The sequence below is a fragment of the Echeneis naucrates genome, chromosome 22, assembly GCF_900963305.1.
Source record: "Echeneis naucrates chromosome 22, fEcheNa1.1, whole genome shotgun sequence".
NCBI classification, from domain to species: Eukaryota; Metazoa; Chordata; class Actinopteri; order Carangiformes; family Echeneidae; genus Echeneis; species Echeneis naucrates.
Window position 1 is genome coordinate 20,746,274 of NC_042532.1, and position 20,716 is coordinate 20,766,989.

Sequence of the window (20,716 nt, forward strand, 5' to 3'; positions counted from 1 at the left end):
TGGTCCTGCTCCTGCTCCTGCTCCTGCTCCTGGTCCCGGTCCCGATCCCGGTCCTGCTCCTGGTCCTGATCCTGGTCCTGCTCCTGCTCCTGGTCCTGGTCCTGGTCCTGGTCCTGATCCTGCTCCTGATCCTGCTCCTGGTCCTGCTCCTGCTCCTGGTCCTGCTCCTGGTCCTGATCCTGCTCCTGATCCTGGTCCTGGTCTTGGTCCTGCTCCTGCTCCTGCTCCTGGTCCTGGTCCTGATCCTGGTCCTGCTCCTGGTCCTGATCCTGCTCCTGATCCTGGTCCTGCTCCTGCTCCTGGTCCCGGTCCCGGTCCCGGTCCCGGTCCCGGTCCTGGCCTTCCTGTGGGAGATGGATGTTCATGGATGAACTTCCTCTGTGGGACAGTCAGTGGAATCAGTTTTTCATGGAAACAGAAAGTTATCAGTCAGCAGGAACTCTGTCAATCAAAATAAAATAAAATAAAAAATGAACATGTTGTTGTGTTGAAGACTGAGACCAGAAACTCATCAGAAGAATCCCAGCTGCGTCCACGTTCACGTTAAAAGAGCCATGACCAGAGCGAAGCTGCCTGTAAAGACCCACACATCAGGACTGACTCTGGCTTGGATTAGTGGAAAGAATTACACTGAAGTGGCATCCACCTTTTCTGAACACAAATCAGAGCAGCGGCTGTGAAGTGGCGTAATGAGATTCTGTGGTGTTAAACTGGGACTAAAGACGATTTCATATACGCTGATCCTCTTAGAAAGCAGCAGGCAGAAGTCTGTGATATGAATTCTGATCACAAAGACGGAGAAGGGAAAGCCTGAGGGCCACAAATTAAAAAGAGTGAAGTTCCTGCAGGACCGGACAAAAAGCCAAGCTGGAGCTTTTAGGATCTCTCAGTGGGATCTGCAGAGTAAAGAGTATTTCCACTTCAGTGCACACAGCTGACCCGAGTTTCACCCCAACACCTCTGAGCTATCGACCAATCAGAGCAGGTTTCACATGTTGATGACGTCATCCAACCAGATTCATCGACCAAAGACTCAAACCTGACTGACAGCATCATCACTTTTTACAAACTGTGTGGTTGTGTGTCTGTGTGAGACTCTTCAGTTCCTTCTTAGCTTGAACTTTGTCATTCTCAGGACTTAAAGTAAGAAATAATCCTGAGCCTGAATGTTTTTCGGGGGGTGCAGTAGTAAACTATTTCATATTTATTCTAAACACAAAAGGCTCTCTTCTATCCTTTGTCTGTTGTTTGTCTGTTGTCCTCCCCTGGCTCCATAAACTGAGTCTCCATCATCTCCAACGCGGATATTTCCGACTTCCCATAGCATAGCGTTCACACAACAGGTCCAGTCAGAGGAAAAATGAGTTTGGCATATTTCCATCGTTTGCTGGACGCTGAAATCTGTGCAGCAGCCATTTATGTTTATTTTGGAAGCAGTAATTCCTGAGTTTGACGACTTAGAGCTCATTTTAGAATGCAGCATCACCTGCTGCTGGATCTCAACCAGATTAAAAAATACTCAACTAAAATGACAAAAGTATTTGTTTTGTCTGTACAAAAGATATTTCATATGGACAGAATACAGGGTCCGGTCTGTGCTGGTTGTGTTGTGTGTTCCATGTCCAGTTCCTCCTCCTCTTCTTGTCGTAGATGTACAATGATGGAAAAAATGGAGGCTAGAATTAGTGAGTTAGCTAGCTGTACAGCTTGGCTGGTGGATGCTGGTAACCACGGTGACTAGCACACACGGAAGAGGAGCTGAGTAGGTGAACACATGGACCGACTTTGTTCAGCTCAACACAACACAACACCTCTGAGTTTCACCACACTGACTGTAAAGCTCACAGCGGCTGCAGCGCCGTTCAAACACGTTTTCTAGATGTAGATGAACTCAGCTGATATCTGTCTGGTGACACATTCAACAAAAATGGCTCCATCTCCAGTTTGTGTTTAGTTGTTGTTGGTTTGTGGATTTTATTTTTGTAACTTACAAGCTGCAGCAGCTCAGACTGACGGGGCGGTGGAGAAGGATCCGGCCTGCAGAAGTCTCCGTGGTGTTTCAGCTCCTGCCAATTCTGATCAATAGACTCGATTGATTAGTTAATGGCCCTTTTGGAAAGTGAGTGCAGGGGAGGAGGTTTCTAAAAACAGAGACACAGACAGACAGGAGGCCCAGAGAGAGAATCCCCGACAGCTGTTTATTATTCTGACACTACAGTTTAGGTGCAACTGTAAAACAATACATGAGTCAGTGTGGGATTTCAGTGCTGCTCCGAACCAACTTTAACAAAAACTGTAGAAATTCAGAACATTCCTGTAGAAAAAAAGAAGAGCTTCTCCCGAAGGGCCCGTTTGTTAAAACCATCCAGAGTTTTAGGACCAAATCTGAACCGAACATGGAGCTGATGAAATATTAATCCTGCAGGTCGCATCGATTTGCAGAGATAAATGTAACAATAAAGAAAAATAAATTCTATCACCACCACAGAAATGACTCCCATTTCTTCTGGTGTCGTGTTCAACAGAATTCTACAGAGTGGAGTCAACCTGGAGGATTGTTTTAATAAACCAGGGCCCCTCGGTGGCCCCTCGGTGGCCCACCACATGTCAGTGAGCTGGCTGGTCGCAGACAGACTGTACATCATCAGCATGCTGAGGAGAGAGCGAGCATCAAAGACATGGGGGGGGGAGAGGGGAGAGAGAGGGGGGGGGATCAGAGGAGGAGAGAAAGGGGGGGTAGAGAGAGAGGAGGAGGAGAGAGAGGGCGGAGGAACTCTTTCTCAGGAGAGATAAAGAATAAACATCAGCACTCCCAGAGAAATGCTGGGAGAGCAGAGAGGATGGAGGGGAGGAGGTCGTTGTACATTCAAGTGGCAAAGCTGAAAAAGCCTGTGCTGAAAAGTAAAGAGTGTGAGTGTGTGTGTGTGTGCGTGTGTGTGTGTGTGCGTCGGGCTCAGATCACAGGAGTCGCCCTTCATTCTCTCGTCAGGTGAATAGAAAAGAAGAGGCGGAGCTCGTGTCTCCTCACTCCACCCGACAAGCAGCAAAGGTTCCAGAGACTTCGGTGAAAATCTCAGACTCCTGTTCACCCCCACAGACTTCAGGTGACAGTTTTCTTTCTTGACTGACTTTTCAAACCTCTCAGCTCATTCTGAGGAACCAAAGTCGGCTCAAACAAGTTTGAACTTTTCCCACAAAACTCCAATTTCTTCCATCGCAGACTAGCTGGAAGTCATCAGTTCCTGATTTGTCATTCTTAGATATGCTCGTAGTTTTTAAATAAAGATGGTCCTTGTCTTGCTGGCCTGAGGGCCTGACAGCCTACATTCAGGTCTGTGGAGATGTTTTTTATTTCACTCCCACACAGTGTGACAACAAGCAGCTTTATCAGTCTGCAGGTTCTGCAGACCACCTCCGTGACTGAAACACCACAAAACAGAACTCTCCGATCAAGCTGATGGTTTTTCCTGCCTGGACTGTCAGGCCTCCCGCAGCACGGATCAGAACATCTGCAGTCACGTCTGCTCCATCACAGATTTCCTGCTTTCAACGTCCCTCAGAGAAAAGTCTGCCAGATCCTTACACAACAGACACACAACAACACAGTCCGTCCACTCTACTGGACTCACAGCAAAGAGGTCTTCCTGGCCCGACGCAGGAGCAAGTTGGTCCAACAATTTGGTTGGAAAGAGAAGAAATTGTTCCAATTTTCTCAAAAAGAAAAGACATTTGTCTCCGGCGATCACGAGGACACAATAAAGAAACCGTGAAGACCTCAACTGCTGTTTCTACAAACGAGCTCCACGGTTCTCCACGACTCCTCATCACACTCTGATTTAAACTGGACTGGATGTCATGCTGATGTTTAGCATTCCTCTGAAGTCCAGCTGGTTTTTGGGACCTTCTGTGGAGAGCTGAGTCAGTGGAGCCTGAGGAACTTAATGAGATATGTTGATCCTCGGGGGCCTTTGGAGTCTGCAGATCAGACTGACTGGCTGATGTCAATGTGTTTGTAAAGCACTTGGTTTGAAACGTTTGGATCAGGTTTAACAGAAGATCTGGACACGGTCATTAAGTCTCAGGTTTAGTTTGTCGATACAAAGAACTGATATCTTATCTACACTCGTATCAAACCCTCAGATACGTTTCCTTCCTTCACAATCGGCCTCTTTCCAAACTCAAAGTGTTGCATAGCTTTGCACGATATTCGTCATAAGTGACGTGTCTGTAACTGTAGATATGAAGCTTCTGCTGCTCTACACGGGTGCAGTTGTCACCAAAGTCAAACTCTCCATCGAACCTGCTGCTGCTGAGGCGCCCCCGAGCAAGGCACTTACCCCCGGCTGAGTCGGGGGATCTGCTCAGTGGCCGGCAGAGGATGAAACCCTCATCTCTATAAAAATGGTCTCATTTGCACAAAAGAAGCGGTGACAGATATCTCCTGTCAGAACTCGTCCTCTGCCTCTGCCACTTTATGCTAATGAGCTTTACAAAGTTAATAATCCTCATTTTCCAGTCTGCTGGCAGAGAGACCATCGGCTCCAACCAGAATGCAAAACAGATGCTCACATCTCAGCGGCTTGGTGGCGAAGTTTTAAGAGCCAGAAATGATGTAAACAAATGTTTTGGTTTGTTTTGTACAGATTGACTTCACTCGCAGCTGCGATCATTAAAAACAGACTTTTCAAACTTTAGACACATCATCATTCATCTGGCTGATTCTTCTCCACTCTCGTCTCCACCCTGAGATCAGACCGAGTCATCCTTCACACCGGATCATCCCTTTTGTTCCCAGCTCCTGACAATCAATCACAGTCACAAGCTGCAGGGTGATGCTGAGTAGGAGGGGCTAGGTCAGGCCCCGCCCACCTGCCCGATGTCACAGAAGCTGGGAAGCCACACAGTCTTTCAAACACTAAAACTAGTTTAAAGCAGAAACTCAACATCAGTGTGTCTCCGTCCTGTCTCTCTATCCTGTTTCTACAGGAATATATTACAGATATTAAAGTCTGAGCAGCTGTTGGAGGTCATGACCTCCAATATGGCCGCCTGAAGGTGCGTCCTGGACTCGGCGGTCACATCTGCTCGCCCGGTTTATTTCTGTCACATCAGCTCGTTTTCTGCCACCCGTCCAGCTGACATGAATCTGCCCACTGAGACTTTCATGACGGCCACCACACATCTGCCTCAATAAATATGATCATGTGGGGGGGGGGTCTCAGCAGAGCTAAACACCAACTGATCTGACTTCTGTGGAGCAGAAGAGAAGTCACATGTATATATGTATGTACGCACTCCGGAGCATAAAACTACTCCTTTACATGCAGACTTAGAAAACTGATACCTTAAAAAGTAGAGTACTTTTTCATTAGTCAAGCGTTCTGCAGCCTTTCATGGAACCCCGAGAGCGACTCGGTGAGACGTCCACTGGTTCAGGCTGCTGTGTGGTGGTGGTGGCGGTGGGGGGGTTACATGTTACTGTGCTGAGTGGACTTTATGTGAGCTAAACTCTGCGTTGTTCCCCAAAGCTTTCTCAGCATCTCAGCTTCACCCAAAGTGCTTTCTGCCATCCCTGATTCATGCAGAGGAAAGGAACAAAAAAAAAACAAAAAACAAAAACAAAGAGCTTCCTTCATTCAGCAACACGATAACACGGTTTTCATATTCAGAATATTCGACCCGAGCAATGCATAGACACAAGGAGGGTTTGACAAAATAAGCATTTAGGGGTTTACCACTCATCAAAAACTGAAATTATCAGAAGACGCAAAATCACAAACCAATGCAAAAAGATCAACCTCAAACCAGGAAGTTCCCTCCCTGCATGAAGGTGTGCTGCTTCTGCTACCTGCTGCTGGAGGGCGAGGAGGTGTCAACCAAACTTCTACTTCACCTCACAGCCAAAAAACCCAAACAAAACAAACAAACAAGAAACAAACACAACCAAACTCAACCCTTTCACTTTCCCTATTCATAAATAATTCATGCACAGTCCCCTTTTCCAGTAAACCCCTTTTGTTATTTAATGTTTATAGTGCTACCAGTATGCAAACCCTGAATGTCAACATAGTAAATTATCAATGAAAAATATTCATATGTACAGTGTAGCTCAATAAAATGTCTCTTTAAATTCCATTTGCATGCAGTCAACTGCATAATATACAGGCAATAAGTATGTTCGGTCGTTGTTTCTTTGGCAGGCCAGAATCCAGCTGGACATGCATAGAGAGGTATGTACAATCAAAAAAAACGGGTCCAGGTGTCCGCGGAGCCGGGACTCTCACCGGACCTGGAGGTAAATGTCAGTGTGCAAATGTTAAAGGAGCCAGTGGTGTAACTGAATCTGACTCCACAGCAGAGCGTCACCTTGACTTGATAATGGCGATCATGTGATCTCTGCTGTGGCCCCTACACCACTGGTTTAGCTCACTTCAGAGCCCGTCGTCCTTCTCCGAGTCCGGAGACACAGGCCTGGAGACGGTGAAGATGTCCTGACGATGTATTCTGGTTTTGGGGGTGGTGGAGGCGGACGGCGGCCCCATGGACGGCCGCCTCTTGTCCGACAGCAGTTTGATAATTTCAGCTACCTGACTCTCCAGGGCGCCCAGGCGGCCTCCCAGAGTCTGGATGTCCTCCCGGAGCTCCAGCCGGGTCTCGTGCAGCGCGGCCTGCAGGGCCTGCTCCGGGATGGGGCAGAAAGGGTGAGGGGACCCCGCTCCTCCGGGGAGAGGGCTCTGGAGGAGCGGGGTGACCGCGGCGGGGGTCCGCGCCTCCCCCGCCCGGTCGATCCGCAGCTCGCTCTTGGTGATGCCGCTGTCGCAGGAGTCTGTCTTGCGGAGGGGGTTGTTGCTGGACACCCCGCCCTCCTCAACGTCCCCGCCCCCGCCTGCCTCCTGACCTTTACCCTCCTGAGAGATCATCTCCACGGAAACAGCCTTGAGGTTGTTGTTCAGCCCCTCCTTCCTGGTCTCCACTGGAGCCATGTTGTTTTTCAGGCGCATCCAGCCGGTGGCCTTGGGGGCCGGCTTTCCGAGGGCGGGGCTGGTGCTGACTTTGAGCCTGACAGTCTGTTCGCCGCCCGCTCCGGCAGAACTGGGCTGCAGCTCCAGGATGTCGCAGTTGTTCTGCTTGGCGGGCTGCTCGCTGGGGTGGCCGTACGCCAGGGAGCTCTGCATGGGCGTGACCTGAGACACGGTCAGCACGCTGCTGCTGGGCGGGGCCCCGTTCTGCAGCGAGCAGTGGGGCCGCTGCAGGCTGAGCGGCAGGGAGTGCTGCAGGCTGGAGTGGCCCAGCTGCAGGCTGTGGGGGTGCAGGTGCTGGTGCTGCTCCACCTGCAGCTGGTTCTTCTCCAGGTCCAGCTGCGAGGCGGCCGACGCTCCCTGGTTGCGGAGCTCCTTCTGCTGCTTGAACTTCTGGAAGAGCTTCCGGACAGGATGGTCCTGCGGGATGGTGAGCTGCACCTCGTTCTTCGCTCGCTGCCTCTCCTCTTCCTCCTTCTTCACCTCGCTGATCTTGCGGAAAATTATCTGCCGGGGAAACGAGCAAAAAGAGAGAAGAGACGTGTCTTATCACAACTCTTATCATTTCATATGAATAACATGAATAATAATCTCTCCCCACCAGCTGATTCACATTAATCTTTGGAGATAAAACCTTTTTCTACAACAATGAGAGGAACGATATATGAATATGGAAATCTGTCAGTCTGTCTAAACCGTTCCAATTCAGTTTATTCACATGTCCCATTTTTTCTGCAGTGCACTCGAGTACGGCGAAGGCTCCTAAAGATCCGTGTTAAATTATCCATCAGTGCTCCGACACCTCTCCTGTATTATTCAGCCTCAGCCTGGCGCCAGCCTCTCCTGGCTCCCCTTACACACTAATTACATTGGAAATGACAGAAATCCCTGGCAGGCATGCAGCAAGCCGTCCAACTGATGATTTAAAGGTTGAAATGATAAATGATAACGTTCCCGAAAGAAGGCAACCAGAGTCGACCCCCTCGAGTTACCGTCCATCCATAATCTGCCCAAAGTGAGAGTCTTCAGCGCTTTCCATCGTTACCTATACTTCCAGCTCATCCAACCACTGAGGGCCCTCCGAGCCCAAGGAGAGGATACTAGGCCTCCCCTGTCAATCATCTCAAACCTCCACAGCTTCCTGCAGGCATCACCTGGAAGTTCAGCACTTCTGATTAAATTTACCATGACAGGTAGAGAGTGCTGTGAGTCAAAGTAAATGAGAAGTTATCACTGATGCTTCTCTCTGTGATCTCTTCCTAAGAAGAACAGAGCGTCTTGTGTCTTCTGTCTCAGGCGGAGATCAAAACGAGGCTTTGTCACATCTGAGCTGCTGAGACGGGATCAAATATGACAAACCTCCACGAACTAACTTCACTTTACATTAACTTCAGTCCCGGCCCCGCCGTCACGTCAAGAATCTAAATGCATCAGACACTCGTGATACATATCAGTGGATCCAAACAGAACAGGCAGAATCCCATGAAGATCAGCTTGGAGACAGGAAGTGTTCCTCCACAGAAGTTCAGTTGAGCATTTCAACACGCTTTGTAGATGATCTTACACGGTGAAGGTTTAGACCTGCTCCATCCGGAGCATGGAAGTAACTCCTGTTGATAATTTGTGCTGCATAAATAACTGAGTGATGGATCGGGCGAGAACAGAAGAGAAGGCACAGGAAAGAGCTGAAAGGAAGGGAAGCTGTGAGGAGATCTGGACTGACTGGACGAGGACAGATCTGAGGTGTCAGCTAAAGTAAAGCAGAGGTTTTCCTCTCATAAGCAAACTAACCGGCTGATCTTATTCCATTTACATGCACTTAGTGTGTCATAAGCTGCTCCGTCATGTAATAGTTGTGTTTGAGTCTGCCCTCCGTCACTTTCCTGTCAACTAAATCTCCGCTCACAGAAATATTCTGCTCAAATCCTTCCACGTCAGAACAGATCTGGAACCATTCGGTGCATTTCAGAGGAAACAAGCACAGGAAGTGTTCAGACAGTCTGACATGAGTCTTATGTCATATAACTGGTATGGAATAGTTTGGGACATTAGGTTAGATAAATCGTATTAATCAAAACAGCAGGTGAACTTCTTTAACCTGATTTAATCTCTTTCAATGCTTTTAAAGACATTTATTCAGCAGCAGCGAGTCTGATTTAGTGGTATCGTCCAGATTTTCAGGGCAAGTCTGGGCCTGCTGTTTCATCTCGCTTCATTAAAGGTCCCACGTCTGACTCTTCTGTGTTTGATTCGAAGGGCAGACGTTCATCAGGAGAAATATTTGTGTTCAACTCAGTCCGGTTTAACATCTCTAGCTGTAATGACTGGAAGTCGGTCAGCCAATCAGAAGTGAGAATCTACACCTTTCTTCCAGGTAAACAACCAAATCCTCCATGTTTGGACCAAAGGTTCATTTATTAATGTGGTGAAAGTCTCACAGAGAGGCCAGCACATATTTCTACACACATTAATCCGTCCGTTCCTTCTGTATCAGATTCAAGTTGCACAACCAGTAAAAAAAGTGTTTGTCTATGAAATTTGATATTTGACTTTCTTTGTTTCTGCGTTTTTCACAGAAAAGCACATTTGAGGGTGTTTCTATCAGCGCTCTCATTATCTGGATTTTTTATTCCCTCCATGTCCACACTCTTGTAGCATATAAAAGTGATCTGGGGAGGAATGACAAACGTAATCAGTGGGACACGACGAGAACTTGAAGCGGCTGAATGGACGACAGAGCAGTCGATCCAGAAGGTCACAGAGACGTGAGTGTTGCAGTCTGGGGGTTGGGGGGTCCGTTAAAACTGTATAATCTCAGCACCTCATTCAGAAAACACCCCAGCGGGGGTTGTTTTATCTGACAGCTGATGGACATTGAGGCACTGTGTCCCCTCCCTCCCCCCATCAGGAAGTCACACAGCCTCCACAAACACAACCAACACCTTCAGATGAACATTACAGCACTGTTGGACTCAGATCCAGATCCAGAAACAGAGTAAAGCTGCCGTCATTCCACAAACAGTCAAGAGGACTTTCAAAATAAAACACATTCTGTCCGACATTTCCTTCATATTTCTGATCATGAACAGTGAGCGTGTTCTGTCTCCCTCCACACAGATTAATAATCTATCTGAGTCCAAACAAGATGAAAACACACCTTCATCTGTTAGAGCGAAGCTCTCCGCCCCCTTCAGAGTAAAACACTCATATTCTGTGTAGTGATGAAGCAGGAACATTAAATCTGCTGCTCAAACTGTTTAAAATATTCAACAACTAACTAAATTATTAAATTATTAATGTGCGGTGAGACATTAATAATTAATTAGCACTTCTTGACTTGTCTTTTTCATCACCTTAATAACAACATTTATCAGGTGATTTAATAATAAAATATGCCGAGCAGATATTCATGGTACTTTATGAAGACGTATGGAGCATCGTTGTGTTTTCATTAACTGTCATCAGCTCCTCTGATATTTCTCTCTTATACTGGTGCAGCGATTTTTAGAATTAACTAATGAAGCACCCGATGGGCTGAGTTTACTTCTGGACTCACAGGTGGTTTTTATCAGTTTATTGTGATGTGACATGTATTTATGGACTAAATTAGTAAACCAAATTAAGAGTAAATAAGGCAGATTTTTATATATTACCCAACTAAGCCCTTCAAAAAAAAAAAATAATTTTATAAAAAAAAAAGTTGTATTTTATTTTGTGACGTCATTTGACTAAAAACAATCATTCTTGTTTCTCCCACAGTATTCTCCTCATGCAGGTGTCATTGTTTGATCGATGTGGAATGATTTGGTTCATAATCGGTTTAACTCATCATTTACTGTCAACATAAGCCAGCTGCCGGTTTTTGAGCCAGACTTCTCCTGGAGGAAGCAGGTGAAAGTCATTAACCGTCTGGTTCTCTTGGAAAACTGAAATCTGAAAACGGTCCAGGATTTCAGTGAATCTGGGATGAGTTGGTGTGGTTTGATAAATCCTTCCTTTGTGACAGCGGTCGAAGCTTAACGGGGTGTAGAGGATATTTTACTGGAAACACAGAGAGACGCACCGTGTTAAATAAACAGACGCTGGTCATATCTTAATGAACATTAAATGTCTACAGAGTGGGGCTCAGCTCCAGATCCACGTCTAAACATTCCCACAGAGGAGGAAGATGATAACTTAGAATCGACTCATCTGGGTTTGTAAAAGTGGGATTCTGCCGCTCAGTCATTTCACAGAATGAAATCGGTACCATGGTAGCATGGTAACAAAACCGCCTTTATCTGCGTTCTTTAACGTCATTGTTGTGATTCTGATGACAGCTATACGGATTTGTGGTGTTCTGGGAAGTCTTCAGCTTTACAGTGAGGAACCTTCTGCCTGATAAATTATGTAACAGGACAATTGATTGAGGTGTTATTCTAAGGAGGAGCCTGTAAGCTCAGACAGCTGTGGCTGCAGACGGCCTCTAAACGTCGCAGCACTAAAAATCTATTCTGGGCTCCGGCCTCAAAGCTCTCCGTATCAGATAAAGTTCCAATATAATCTGGATCTCTGCGCCGAGCACAGCAGAGACAGAGCCAGTGCAACATAATGTTTACGAGCCGAACTGAACGTACGGCAGGCCTGTTTAAATATTCAAGAGACGAGCCGAAGTAGTTTCTGCTCGGGGTTTTTTTTAGGGCTTCACACTGGGCTGAGTAATGTTCGTTTTAGTCCAGTCATGATATTCTGACTGGGGGCGGCGCAAAGAAAAAACATTACACACTGGAAATCTGAGAAAAACTCAAGAGGAAGGAGGAGAAGAAACAAGCAGCATGCAGTTTTATGAGGAGTTAAACCTCAGACTTCTTTTGCTTCATTTGTTCCTCCAAACGTCTTCAGATCCAGATCCAGATCCCGATCCAGATTCTGGTTCTGATCCTGACTCACTAAATTCTCTGTTGGGAAACCCTGAAAATATAAATTACAGTGACAGCTGAGCTGAAGAAATATAAACGATGCGCTGAGGACAGAATCTAAAAGAAATCTGTGGATAATACGCTGAACGTGGCAGGAGAAGAGAGGGAAGGTGATTTCTGCCTCCTTATCTACCAAACTCAATATCAAACGAGGCCCATGAGGAATTTGCTGCAAAGGATTGTGGGCCATGATGACTCTCTCTCTCTGCTCTCCGTTCCGTTGTTCTCACTGTACGCTGGAGGAGCAGATCGGTCTCTTTTACTGCTGATGGTTTGTTGTTTATGCGGAGCTGCCGGCGGTCACACGGCACTCTGCCTCTCCCATTCATCACCGTAAATGTGCAGCAGGAAGTGGCTGTGTGTAAATGTGGTTAGAGGGCGTCGTGGTGGCGTGCAGGAATGACAGACCGGCCCATTAGAACGGAGTGTGATTTGTGTGTGTAAAATGTCTAACTCAGATAACCCACTGAAGCCAAACAGAGAGGATTCAAACTTTCCCTTTAAAGTTTCAACCTTTGAACATCTAAAATTTCCACAACTGGGAAAAATCATCAGCCCGAGGAGCCTGATCTTCATCTTCTAACTTCTCCATGACCACCGAGTCAACTGCAACAGAAACATAGTCAGAGCCTCGTTTGTTTGCTAAGAACATATGAGCTTAAACATGATGATACGTCGATGTTAACATGCTCACACAAAGCAGCTACCTGAGCAACGAAGGCGAAAAATCAGATCACGCCATCCCAAAGGGATCAGAAACTGAGCCTGACTCCGCCCACCTCCTGCTGTATGTGCAGGACACGCTCAAAGTGGCTCCGCCCTCATTTATGCAGCGAGTTAATCCTTAATAAAATGGAAATGGTTGAGCTCCAAAACAACACTGACCCAGCCCCAGAGGTTCATGAGTGTCCAGGAGTAACCTGCATAATCGGAACGGCGAACTGCTCAGAAACCTGCGGATTGTCTTCACACCTCGTTGCTTAAAAAAATAAGATGCAGGTTAAACTTGTCAACACTGAGTCCTTTCTTTAACATCCATTCCCCTGCAGTTACTTAAATTAAAGGTTTCTGGCTGATAATAATACTCAGCGTTCAGCTCTAACGAAGGCCAGGTGTGTGTGTGCGTTCATCAGCATTAAATCCTGCTCATTCACCTGACTCTGTGGGCTCTGATGTAAAAAGAATTGATCTGATTATCAGCAGGAACGGTTGCACGAAGCTAAAGCCAGCTCAGCACACTGACGCACACACACTGCCAAGCAGCAGTCCGTCAAACACAGTAAATTAGCCGAGTACTCTGAGTAATAAACCAGCAGCTAACTGCAACAGAGGCGTTCTTGTTTTTATCCCACATTAGCTGAAGATGTACAAAAAAAAAGGTTTGCAGCAGCAGAATTTGGTGATACAACTGGGTGAGTTATAGGCGGTTTATATAATTCAAAAATCAATTTACAGCTGGCAGGCAATCAGAGCGGTCTGACAAATCTGACAAAGGGGGGGCACACATGACAGGACTGATTGTAGCTGTGGTTTGAGCTCAGGAGGAGTGTGATCTGATGAATCTACAGAGGAGCCGTGTTCATCCGTCAATAAATCAAGCTCAGGAAAATAAAGTCAACGCTGAAGCTCCTCCAACAACCAGCAGAGTCAGCCGGGCCCAAAGACTGTCCACATGAACGAGTCTACAAAAACTGTTTTGGCCTTTCCAGCTAATTTTCCTCCTTCGTGATGGCAAATAACTGTCGTTACCATGACGACATCCATCAGTCTTGGAGCAGAAGCCTCCAGTTTGTAATTCCTCCGTCAGCCATCTTGGTTTTTTGAAACCAGGAGAAACCAAATTTGGAGAAGAAGGTGCCTGATTGGGTGGCGCAGTCTGTCAGTCACACAGCAGCCATGCCCCCTAATGCACACACGGTTCTTGGAAAATCATAATACAAAAGTTACCCCCCTCATGCCATCATGGTCCCCTGAGCCCCCCCCACCACCACCACGACAGGTGGAAGAGGAGCAATCAGGCTGGAGTCTGTGTGGGAGGTTTAATCCTGGATGCTGTGAGGATGCTTTCAATCCTGCACTTGATTAAAACCTTTTTGTTGAGTTGTGGCTCTTTATTAAACACACACAGACACACACCAGCAGCAGCAGCAGCAGTCAGGGTGATGGATAGATGTTGGATTGGCACACACAACAATAGCTGGATCGAATAAAAAGATCCAAACCGGACCGCCGGCCCGCGCATTGGATCTGACGACTACGATCCCGCATCAATGAGAAATAACAACAAGAGTGAGCGAGGAGGGGGAACGTTACAGCTCCGCTCTGGCAGACATCGCAGGAGCTCGTATCATAAAGCTTCTAAAAATAGAAACAGAGCGAGAGAGGAGCAGTTAAAACAAGACTGCAAGAAATAATGACACTGAGGGACTTCAGACAGGAAACGGACTCAGATCAGCTCATTCTGAGGGACTCTTCATCATCATCGTCATCATCATCATCATGTCTGTACGCTGTCTTTCTACAGAACAGACAGCAGAGAGGCAAACACACAAAAAAAACAACCAACAGATCAGGTGACAAAAAGGACGTTCTTATTTTAGTGTCTCATCTCAGCTCCTAGTTCACCTGAAAACACGTCTTCACCTTTAAATCTTTATTATGGACGCACACACACACACACTGTATATTGTGTGCACATGCTGTATCTTGTTTTCATGTCTTGCCATCTCATGAAACATCACAAAAAGGCCTGGGGGGGGGGCTCTCTCCAGGTAATCCTATCTGTCATTTCCCTCCCACACACACACACACACACACACACACACACACACCACAGGGCAGCAAACAAGCAGGGAACATCTACAAACACAAGGGAAAATTCAAACACACACACACACACACACACCACAGTGCTGACTGTTCAGTCCAACAATCGTTCTGACATCATACACACAGACTCATGAGGCCGGAAAACAAATACATTATGAGCCATGAAACAGCCAAACTGATGTAGTGTTCTATTTGAATATCATACAGACATGAAAACTTTAATATGCATGAATTGAATCATCTTAAATGTTCATTATACAGTCATCAAAGGGAGCAAAAGAAAAATACGTCAAAATGCATCAATATATCGGAATTTATGGAAAATGTCTAAACACAAAAGAAGCGGCACTACAAATCATTTTAAATTATCGGGTCTAAAATAAAAAATAACTGTTTCTCATGGAAAGAGAGTCCCAATGTTAAAGAAGCCTTGAATCATCAGATCTGTCGAACCGTGTTCCAGATTTTTATGAGGAATATTTTAATCAACTAAATGTTTTGGCACATGCAGCATATGGAAACACAAACACACACACACACACAGGTCCTTATTGCTGCTGCAGTGTTATAAAGAGAATCCTTAAAGAGCAGCATGTGGACGAGCCTCTTAAAAGCCTGTTAGCTTTGCTCCTTTCTGGCGGGCGGTCCGCTGAGAAAATCCTCCCTCGTCTTTGTTTAATGCAGCTGCGACTTCTCCGGAGAGACACAAACGCAGGAGGAAAGAAAGATTCAGTGACTTTTCCTTCTTTACTTGGCCAATTCATTATTTACCAGGCGCAGCAGAGGAGGAGAAAATGAGAATGTGTGCATGGATGACTTGTTCTCATCGCTGCTGCACCTCGTCCCTAATGCGCCTGCTGCTGACTCCCCATGGCTGACCCAGCCTCGCACACACACACACAGACACACACAGACACACTCAGACGCTCCTACAGGCCCATATAAGACTCCAATATGCTTGAGAGCTCACATTCATTTAGACTAACAGATAGTTTGTGTGCACCAATCCTCCAGTTTCAGTGGAATTCAGAATCAATCTGTTTAAAACGTTTCGAAATGCAGATCGCTGAGGTCTTATGATGTATGTGAACACAGTTAGGAGATTAAATCAACCAACCAAAATGTATTTTGATTCAATTTGGGGTTTAATTTGACGGGGCAGTCAGGGCGCGGCAGCAGGAACGTTATCGTGGCCAAACAGATGAGCAACACAAAAAGGGCCGATGACGAAACAATGAAAAAGTGAATCTGGCGCCGGTTCACTCCCGGCAGAGTCTGTCGATGTCAGCGAAGACCCAACGAAAGCCTCAAAGACGGGACGAATCACAGAGACGGCGTTTCTACGTTTCTACTCGTTCCAGAGTAAACGCACTCTGAACTACAGCTGCAGCCGGCAGGAAAACAAGAAACCTGCTACATCAGGTCTGAATCTGGCCTGAACATCAAATCTGCCAGAGCAGAGACAGACTGCGAGACAAACCAACTGGGTCCAATTAGGCGAGCTGAGATGGTTCTAAATTAGTTAGAGCTCAGTTAGGGGACTCATTTGTACCTGGAGAAAATTTGGTTTGGAGTGAAGAAATTCATTTGTACACATATAACACACACAAAACATTTCTAATAAAATATACCATTTTTTTCCTTCAAAATAAAAAAGGCTGAGACAAGCCGGTCAAATGTTGGGTGTTGTCGTTTAAGAGCCGGCTATCAGGCTGTTTGAGGGAATTCCTGCTCTTTAAAATCTGATTTCCAACAAAGATTCAACAGCAAACTCTCATCTTCCCGTCTTTGTTTTCATTTTGTTTTAGGTAATTAAACTGATGGATTCATCGATTTTCAGGCAAAAAGAAAAACACTTAAATTTGGACCATTTTAAAGAATAAAAATAGATAAATTACATGAATTTAAGGACTTTTCCAGCAGATGACTTTAACATCCTATAAACCTGGACGAAGCAACACCAACCTTTATCTGCCACCACACACCGCACACACACACACACACACACACACAGCGAGCTCCACCTCCCCACTTCATCTCCTCAGGACACACTCCTGTACACACATTGGACTGCATTCACTGTTAAAACTTCCTCCGTCTCTGAAGCCATGTAACAGAAGATTCAGCGGCACACTCGGGCTGAACCCGTAATACAATCATTTCCTGAACATTAAAAAGCAGAAAATGAACAAGCAGAATAAATGAATAAATAAAGAAACTGGTGGTCATTTCAATACAAAGCATGCTAGCTGCTCCTGATGATCGACCCTCACAGTGTCAGGTGAAGGCAGAGCGCTGAGATCAAATCATTCCACTTGACTTTGACTCTTTGAACAGCTTTTGATTCCTTTCAGGTCCAAGTGATGTGAAAATAGTTTATCTTGTGACTGAGCTCACGACAAGAAGAGGAAAATAAATTGATATTTTTAATCTTGCACTCATGTCTCGTTTCCACTCTCAGATTTGGCTTTATGATAGAATAGTTGATGAGCTGGTTTAAGATTAGCACTGAGGATTTATCAACATGTCTGAATTCTATCTTTGTCAGGCTGTCGGTTGGAGAACAAATCTTCCATAACACACGTAAAGGAGGACAATGAGTAATTACAGTGATCATGTGAGGAGTGTGTAATTGTTTTGGGAGCCTGTGGACGTTCCTGTTCTGTTAGTTAAGATCCGGCCTGCAGCGTTTGTTCAGCCTCCTTTCACAATGAGCCAGTAAGCTCGCGGCTCCATCCTACATTTCTATTTTTAGCCCTGAGAAGTTGGGGCTCACCCTGCTGCCAGACTTGGTTTCGGCCCACTTTGCACGGTGCCGATGTGAACAGATAGCCACAAACTACGAGCTCCTCGGGCCTCGGATTAATATAGAATGTCCCAGAATGCCCTGAACCGAGAGCTGAGGTGTAACAGATCCAACCGTAGAAACAAAAGGTGTCGGGCCAAATCTGAAAATGTCTATTTTAACTGGATCTTCCATCAGTGAAAAGCTCAACTGATTGTCAACATCCATCTGTTAGCACAACGTAAGTGGTGAGAATGAACACACAACTGCTGTAAAGGAGAAAAAGAGACGCTGGTAGAAGAGTCGGCTGTAGCCTGAGAGCACACAGATGGCCTCAGTCAGTGTGTGACATAGACTCTGAATAGTGTGTGTGGCCTGTGTATTTTTGGTTCAAATGCAGCTTTTTTAAGAACACACATCTGCAGCTCAGATGACCTGAAGACCTGAAGTTTCTCTCGCTGTTGTTTTAATCCACAGACACGAATCCCCCAGAAAACAGAGACAGACAAAAGAAGGCGGGAAAGCTCCTGTTGTGGAAACCTGTAGAAAACAAACGGGCTGAATCTGAGCAAAGAGCTCCTTCACACTGAAACAAATTCCTCTCAGCAGTCGATTAATTATCACGTTAACTTCGCTCCGCTGAGGGAGCAGAATGAAGAGGCAGCTTCCTGGACGCTCAGCCCAGAGCGAGCTGTTAACAAGAGCTTCTCGGCTGGCGGCTCAACGAAAACACGAACAGCTGTGTGAAGTAAAGCTATTAACTTATTAATGAACTAATTAACTAATTAATACTTTTAATGCTTTCAAGCCTTCAACTGAAAGGCCCCATATGTTACACTTATCACAGTGTTACCTATTGATCTTAATGTTTATAATCTCCTCTTATATTGATAAAGACGTTCCAACTATGAAAATCTGAATCTGATGAGCAGAAAGCATGACTTTTGTTACTTTCTATCTGGTCCTGTTCACACACACAAACAAAAACAGCGACAATATGCTGCTCCGTCTTTACTGTCGGTCACACAGAGCCAGTAAAAGCCTCCAGTCCCGCAGACTTTAGCCGTGAAGTCTGTCCATCCCGGCTCACAAGCTGTCCCAAAAAACCTCAGCTCAGCATGAGAAGCCTCCCAGCAGGCGCCTTTACCGGCTCCTCCCCATCAAACGGGCTCACTCAGGGTCCCGTTTACTTGTTTATTTCGGCTTCTGAAACTCAGCAGAACAAAGATGAAAATCCCCCAAAAGATAAAAGGCTGCGAGTCATCTGCAGCCAGTTCCTCCCGCTGCGGATTCAGATCGGTTTGTCTGCCGTCGCTCCACGTTGGCATCCGAAGTTGGAGCTTGGCAGCGTCAGGAAATCAGATTCAGTTGACCCGCCAAGTCGGAGGAATGTTCAGGGTTGTATCAGTGTGATAATGAGGCAGCAACACACACTGACAATCCACAACCTAAACGCACAAAAATGTGCAATTTCAGTTTGGGGCCCATTTGGACACAACATGAATGGATATCAGTGGAAGCAACAAATGAGGATGATGTCAGTAGAAAATACTGATGGTTTTTCTTGTTGCCAGTATTTTAATGTTTGTATGATGCAAACAGGAAGCTATGGGCCAATGTCAGCAGCTCCCTGCTTGCTCTCTGACTGCGGCTGAAATCAACAGCTGCATCACGTTTATACTAAAGAGAAAGCCTGGATGGTTTCCTGTGATTACCAGGTGGATTTGTGTACCGTGTACTCAGGAGATATCGCCTTAGTACGAGTTGTAAGTCTGGGAAAATGTGTCAGCGTAAAAAAGATCTCTGAGAAAACACAGATTGTGCAAATCTGGCTCTGCGTTGATTCCACACTGCCCCGTCACAGTAAATCTATCAGAACTACCACAACAGTATCGAGTCCTCCCCTCTACACTTCCAGCAGGCGTGGAGCAGCATGTTTGCGTGTGATGAATCTAAGCTCAGTCCTTCTCAGCTTCCTTTCAGCTCCTGAGAGAAAGATCTAGTTACAGAGATCGCCGAATCCCAAACTGAGTAAATCTGCCTCCAGTCCAGCACACTGATCGACAGTAAATGTACCATAAAACCAAAACTGCGAGCTGAAATTTAAACTGAAAATCAGCGGAGCTGCTGAGCTGAAGATAATTCTCCGTGGATGTGTGGCTGGGATAACAAACTGCTGCGTGAGTTGTTGCTGAAAACAAGATGTTAATAAGCAGCGTTTTGAGTACAGTAATATCTACCGTCTAAAACCGGCAGCCTGCTGCTGTGAAACTCAAAGACACAGAAACACTGGCCTGTAAAGGATAACGAGCCCTGCTGATGGGGGAACAAGAGATCTGCGGTGAGCAGCTCTGGGGGGGCAGACACCACCTTTCCACAGTAACGTCTGAAAGAGAACTGCTGCGTGTCTTTATTCTGTCGATGAACCCCTTAGATCACTAATGTGATGGTCTACGTACTGACTGCAGACTCTGAGGCCAAAATGAAATCCTGGCTCAAGTGATGAGAACCGTGAGCTGGTACAAACACAACTGGAAGCCAACAACGGCTGAAATCTGTCACCAGTGAAGCCAAAGCACATCTCTTCCATCTGTACTTCGTTACAGGAGCTCTCAGAGCTGGACCCCGAAGTCTACGTTCATGCCAGTCGAGTTTCCACCACCACAGGAGAAGAAGACGACACAATGGGATGATTCCACTCAATGATGGTGGGGTGGAGTGAAATCAGCATCCACTTACTCCCACATCGATCATATCATATATCAATCACTGATTCTTGAACTTTTCCTGATTACAAACGTTTGTTAAGTTTGTTATTTCTTTTCTTTGATAGAGAAACAGGTTTGGGTTTGAGCAGGGAATCAAACCTTCTTACAGTCTTTTCACTGACATGCTATCTGTTTTCCCCGAAGCTTTACATCATATTTAATTTAAAAAGAAAAAACTCCTCTCAGATACAGATCAGTCTTCAGTACTGAAAGGTGTGAGTCCTGGTTCAGTTCTGTTGGAATATGGATGTCTGGGTAAGACTGTAACTCAGGATGTAATCGGCTTCACCACAGACACTTTAAAGACTGACGACAGTTCGGGGTCTGTATTTCATCAGAACCCTAAAAAGGCCTAAA

General features: G+C 46.0%; 1 protein-coding gene across 4 annotated transcripts in view; it reads right to left on the reverse strand.

Annotated features, from left to right (window-relative positions):
- Nucleotides 1-6,336: 6,336 nt before the first annotated feature.
- Nucleotides 6,337-20,716, reverse strand: part of kcnh5b (potassium voltage-gated channel, subfamily H (eag-related), member 5b) — a 79,396-nt gene continuing 65,016 nt past the window's right edge. The window contains exons 13-14 of one of the 4 annotated variants that reach the window (XM_029493539.1): nt 7,332-7,526; nt 6,337-7,247 (exon numbers count right to left, since the gene is read on the reverse strand). In XM_029493539.1, the coding sequence (XP_029349399.1) occupies nt 6,432-7,247; nt 7,332-7,526 (1,011 nt within the window). In that variant the 3' untranslated portion in view covers nt 6,337-6,431. Of the gene's footprint in view, nt 7,527-20,716 lie in introns of all 4 variants that reach the window. The other 3 variants (XM_029493538.1, XM_029493537.1, XM_029493536.1) reach the window with 3 other exon arrangements.